Source organism: Clinocottus analis, unplaced genomic scaffold (assembly GCF_023055335.1).
Source record: "Clinocottus analis isolate CAN_PGR_092001 unplaced genomic scaffold, fCliAna1.0.p SCAF_27, whole genome shotgun sequence".
In the NCBI taxonomy this organism is placed as follows: Eukaryota; Metazoa; Chordata; class Actinopteri; order Perciformes; family Cottidae; genus Clinocottus; species Clinocottus analis.
In genome coordinates this window covers 1,149,339-1,155,352 of record NW_027176009.1, presented here as the reverse complement: position 1 = coordinate 1,155,352, position 6,014 = coordinate 1,149,339, and the positions used below count along the sequence as shown (strand labels likewise).

General features: G+C 47.2%; 2 protein-coding genes across 2 annotated transcripts in view; one reads left to right on the top strand and one right to left on the bottom strand.

The window, feature by feature from the left end:
* Window positions 1-899: 899 nt before the first annotated feature.
* On the bottom strand, window positions 900-2,947 carry aanat1 (arylalkylamine N-acetyltransferase 1). The gene is made up of 3 exons (XM_068592289.1): window positions 2,764-2,947; window positions 2,064-2,218; window positions 900-1,205 (listed from the first exon to the last, which is right to left on the bottom strand). Exons 1-3 carry the CDS (start codon window positions 2,897-2,899, stop codon window positions 900-902), a joined length of 597 nt encoding a protein of 198 aa, XP_068448390.1. The 5' UTR covers window positions 2,900-2,947.
* Window positions 2,948-4,356: 1,409 nt separating this feature from the next.
* The window catches only part of ube2o (ubiquitin-conjugating enzyme E2O), a 30,946-nt gene continuing 29,288 nt past the window's right edge, over window positions 4,357-6,014 (top strand). The window contains exon 1 of the mRNA XM_068592286.1: window positions 4,357-4,837. Coding sequence (XP_068448387.1) covers window positions 4,424-4,837 — 414 coding nt within the window. The 5' untranslated portion in view covers window positions 4,357-4,423. The remainder of the gene's footprint in view (window positions 4,838-6,014) is intronic.

Below are 6,014 nucleotides of genomic sequence, written 5' to 3'. Positions count from 1 at the left end.
CAGGTCAAGGTACTGTTCTGTTTCTACTTTATATGTGAAAATCTGGTCAACATCATGTTGACCAGATGGTGTGAGAACCTTTTTTTTTACAATAAAGTTAGAATAACTGCATGTTATATCTTCATGGATCTAAAGTACATTTAACAATAAGCATATTCAAAATCATGCGATGTGATCAAAAGTTCCAGAACAGCCTCCAAAAGGATCCCTGACGGTGGAAGTGTTCAAATGAATGAAAGACCTCAAAGCAGACGTGCTAGAAAATATAACTTTTATTATTTGAAGAACAAACAAATGGTGAAAAAAACTAAACATATTTGTCTTGATTCAAGACTTTGGGAGGCAGAGGTGGTGATTTTCTACAAGAGGAAAGGTGAGAGGAGACTATCAAGGAGACATTGAAGCCCATACTTTAGGAAACATACTGACATACTAAAGAGCCAAACACCGTCTTCGATTGGTTAAATAACAAATATAAAAAAGAGAGCAAAGAAAGAAACAAGGCAGCTGCGCTCTATTGGATACGACAATACATTTTTCAAAATAAACGAGTTTCATTCAAAAGTCAATTTGAAGTATAAGTGCTTACATTCTTTCAGTACTTTGTTCTATGATTTGCTTTTTAAACTACAGATCAATACACGTGTAGTTTCCAACCGCTTGTCCTAACAGCTGTTGCTGACAGCTGGATGGCAGCTCCTCGTTCTTGGCTGTCTCCAGACTTGCAGTCAGAACGCTCTCCTCGCCGCCTGGCGAACAGGTCTCACCCACAGTGACGCTCACGTGCACTGCGCTGGCCGCCGTCGCGCCACAAAGCTGCTCAGACGTCCCCGAATTCGGTCTCCAAGAGGGCAGGGGTCCCACCGCCGCTGAAAGCCAGGGAGGTGGTCCTTCTCTCCCTAACAGCCGCTGTTCCGACGCATGAAGGCGTGGCCCCTGACCGGGTACACCATGTCGACGAAGGCGAGGGGCCCCACTGTGATCTCGCTGGGGCCCTGCACCTTGAAACCAGACTTCCGGTAGAAGGGAACCAGGAAGTCTTCGCACATGAGCACGGCGCGGCGGACGTAGGGCAGGCAGCGGAGGTACTGCAGGTAGCGCCACATGAGGATGGAGCCTTTGCCCTGCTGACGGAAGGTCCGGTGGACCGCCAGGACGTGGATGTGGACGGTGGTCCCGTGGGGCTTGTGGAGGGTGAGGGCGTCCTGGGAAACAGAGGTGGAGGGGAGAGGTGTGAGGACCGGTAAATGCTACCCGGCCGGGCTCCAGATGGCAAGTTTTAACTTCTTAGTACCAAAGAGACAAATAACAGTCCATGTTGAGTCGGGCTGTCGCTCTGCTGTTCTGGGGTCAGATGGTATTTTCATTTCTGCTGATTATGCAACTGACAATAATAAAACCTGCTCTCTTTATTAATGATGCTTCTCTATAGTTACATGTTCTGTCATCCTGTCGACACTCCACTGTTCAGCAAAGTTAACGCTTTAAGCTCTGATCCATCACTTTAAACTCTGATTCATTGTTTTCTGGGAGAAGCCAAGTACTGGCGTTTGCCACCAGAATTACATTTGGGAAATTAAGACAATTGAAGTTGACACACAGATCTTTGGAGCTTGAAGAATGCATCAAAACCTAGTCTAACATTAAAAGAGTTGAATTGAACTTAACACACTGAGGACTCGGACCTCTATTTCCACACGTACAAATCTTAATGTCACAGTTGTAATGCAAAGCATTACAACTGTGACTGTGATTTGTACACACTGTAAACTTCCACCACATTATTTTGCTTAACTAATTAAATGTATTTATAATGTTCTGTTTTAATTGTAATGATCAATTATTTTCTATTTCCAATTCATGCTTTTTTTTTGTCATTCTTTTTTGCAGATACTCCCTGCATTGCAATGCATGTTAAACAAGCATCTCTCTTTTGAACTCGAAATTTGCCTTTTCAACATCTTTCAAAACCTCTTCCGTTGATCTGATTTGAGCCTGGTTTTGCATTTCCCCTGCCAGTCCGCCTGTAAACCACCGTCCAGGTGTCCTCCGCTCTGACTTACCGTTGTAAGCCTCTCCTGGTCCCACAGTGAGCCGATGACGAACGCTACCAGCCGTCCCTCCTCGAACCAGCCAAGAGACAGCTCAGGGCACAGGGTGAGGAAATGACGCACCTCGTCCAGGTGAAGAGGACACTCACCAGACACTGAGATGAAGGCTGTGATGATGAGGAGGAGGAGGAAATTAGACATGGAGACACCTGGGTGCTGAGGAAGTGGACATAAAGGTCCCAACTGTCATGACTATGATGAGGACAGCAGATCACAGCCAATGATCTTATAGAAGGTTAAAGACAGGCCTTTACGACAGTATAATTAAAACTTAGACACAAACACTAGAATTCAACAGAATATCTATAGAATATGCAACATACCAAACCACCACAACACATAAATGTCACCTGCATGGAAAGAGTTAAAAGGACCATGGTAACTTCATTTTTCTAGTGGGCCACACAATAAAGTGTGTTCATTAAAAAAATGATACATGTAATGGAGGCTATCCTTCCCAGCTGGTATTAGTGAGTGTAAGTTTCTATGTGAGGGTGAAAACCTGAACTGAGGCTTTTCCCCTTCTCGCTTTATATAAAGGAACACGTTCCTGTGTGCGTAACGGCGCTGTTCTGAATTTGCTAAGACGGCTATAAAAGGAAAAAAAAAGTGCTGCAGGCCTAATTCAGTAAAGCATTAAGAGTCTGCTTACCTTCTCTCTCAATCTCGAACACGCTGATGGCATCCTCCGGGCTGAGGGAGCGGAACTCGCTGGCCGGCAGCGTGTGTCTGCGGCCCTGCGACATATGGAGCGGCCGCATGAACGGCAGTGCGCCCACCACGGACATGCTCTTGTGTTGTTGTCGTTTTCTTTGTCAAAAATGTTTAAAAGTGAAGGACTGTCTTTCTTCTGCGCCGCTCTCTACTTTAACGTGATGTATAAACTCCTCGTCTCAAAAAGCCTGACCCTTACCCGTGCGTAACAGGCGGCGCGCGGAGACTGAGCGCAGAGCGGCGCGCGCGCAGTATTTATACCCTCGATGCGCAGGGGCGTTTGATTTATAATCCCGAGCTGGAAGGCCAAACCCCCGAGCTCCTCAAACCAATTCCCCGTGAGTAAATTGAACAATAAACATATTTAGTCGGGGTCAAGAGCGATATCGGTGAGTTGAGAATTATCCTAGTCATGCCACCAACAGACCTGCAGCAGATTTGGACTTTACTGATCACGTGTTGGTGGTCTCACACCAACATGTTAGCGATGACAACCTCAGGTGTATCAGACACGCACCTGTGTTACAGAGTTGGAAAGGCATGAGCTATTCTGATTGGTTCACTTTTAATGTCAGCGTCATTAATGTTGTCACCCTGAAAGGACCTTAAGGACTCGACTTGCCACTCTTCATGTGACTTCTCGTGAGGGAGACTTTCCATTGTCCCTTTAAGTCGAGCTCACGGTTTTGTGCACGCCTTATTTTCCAGATCTGTAAGAGGATTACATGCACGTAGTTTGTTTGTCACCGCTTTAGAATACGATGCGTGTATACGTCAAGAATTTCGGGAAGCAACAGTCACGGTCCTCCCTGGCTTGACTTTACGCAACTTTCCCACAAGTTTTAGGATCACACAGGCTGTAATCACAGAGCTCAATAAGTTACTGGCAGGTGTTGTTTCGTGTTTATGAGAGGTTTAATTCAACACAAACGGACACCAAGAGCAGGTGATCTCCCTGTAAAGGTCACAGGGCTGAAAGTAATCTCCATCTCCAGATAAACATCGAGCTTAAAGTGTGGGAAGCTTTACCAGGCACGCTCTTTTATATTTTAGGATATGAGAGGTTTCAAGTAGTCTCGGGATAAATGTTTTATCAGGACTACCAACATGTTGCCCTCAGTAATTCAGATTCTCAATAAGATTTGTTGGTGTCAATTTTTTATATTTGTTTATGTTAAATCCACTGTTGAGAGATTTACTGTAATTTAACAAATTGTGAAATTCCCAATTTCACCTTCCTGTTTCTGTTTTTTTTCTTTATAGATCAGAATATGAATGAAGATGTGACTTGATGTTTTAAGTCCTTCTAAATATCAAGTGTGTATTCCTTTCAAACAGTATAATTAAAACAGTACAAACACTAGAAGAGTCTCTCTCTCTCTCTCCTTTAAAAAGCCACTAAAAGAACCACGTCCAAAGCGCATCACAGCGCCGCTCCGTGGCGACAGAGAGTACTGCGCGATGACGCGCGCGCACTGCGCTCGTTACGCAGCTCTCCGTAGCGACGTAAACACGTGCACTTCGCCGCTTCCAGGTTACATTTTTTTCATTCCGCCGTCATCCTCGCGCTCTCGCATCACTCCCTGACAACAGCAGCGATGGCGGAGCCCGTAGCATCGGAGGCGGCGGCCGCAGCAGACGCACCCCCGACCCCGGGCCTCTCGCCACTAGCCAGCCCGGGCTCGGAGCCTCCATCCATGGCTCTGTCTCCCACGGCGGACGGCTCCCAGCGGCTGCTCTTCTCCCACGACCTGGTCTCCGGGCGGTATCGCAGCTCAGTCCGGTTTGGCCTCGTCCGGATGATCCACGGCGAGGAGGAGTTCAACTCCGACTCGGACCTCGACGATGGCGGAGGGAGAGACGGAGGAGGAGGCGGAGGCGGAGGAGGACGAGTCCCGTGTGGCTCGGACACTGAGAGTGCGGTAGACACCCCAAGTCGGCCTCTCTGTCGGGGATTTGTCCGCGTCCAGTGGTACCCTGAAGGAGGGAGGCAGGACATCAAGGAGACAAAGGTACCGCTTCACGTCTCCAGCTAGCTAACGTGGTAACTGTTGACACCCTTGTCCCTGCGCTGTTTCTAGCTGCCTGGTGGTTGTTTTGGGGGAGACACGAGTCGTCCGGGACGAGGTTCACTTAAACCCATCTCCCGAAAACGCACCATCTAGCTCGCCAGCTGGCTAGCGTTCACGCGCACACGCTAGCTAGCAATGTAGCTCACCGCCTCATGCCGCTCAGCCGGTGTTTGGTGCTGAGGGCTCCACACCTCGAAATACCTCGCACACGCGTGGCCGGACAGGTAGCGGCCTTGTGTCTGTTTGCGCGGCGGCTCCAGGTCCCTTTTTAGCAGGTGCAGGACCCCGCGAGGAGCCTTGCCCCTGTCGAGTATCTCCTCCATGACTCCTGGTAGTTCCTCGTCAGGGTGTGACTTGGCCAGAGACCAAAGCGTCGTCAAACACTGTAAAGAACAGCCGCTCTTTCTGTGCATCACGTCTCAGTTTCTCACCTGGAACACACCTGCATCGTATGTCAAATCAGTCGAGTCTGTCCTCCTCAGCGACAAGATACAAAACGAGACATTTTAAAGATGAAATGTACATCATTCGCTGCAGTTCCAGATCCATAGAATTGCTGTTCCAATGTAGTGTATTGTGTTCTCTGAGGGTTTCTATATAATAATAATCATTTCTGCAATTTATATAATCATTATTATAAGAATTAGTCAGCCAACCATCTATTGCTCATTAAGGAAGCTGGAACCAGTGAAGCGTCCTTGACAACTTGCAGGAGGCAGTGGTAGTATAGGTAGTATATTTTAGTTGGTAAGCCAGCTGGTTATTGAGGTAACTGAGTAAAACCAAAAGAAGACCCTGAAATATGGACTGTAGACATTAAAACATCATCTAGGGTTTGACTCTGTTCTGGTGGTACGTGGTTAACCTGCCTCCTGGAGCTTCAGATGGAGCTCTTTTGCCAGTGTAATCTCAGCAACCCCCCCCCCCCCCAACAAAACGAACATGATGAGCATCAATAATTAAGACCGTATCAAAGGGCAGTGTCAAGTTTTTTAGGGTGATTGACACAGTCCGGTGTACATCTGTTGTACATCTGTTTCATTTAGCACCACACCTTTTTATTATATCGCCACATTTCTATCAACGTTTTTATTCTTCAACCAAATAATGAACGCGA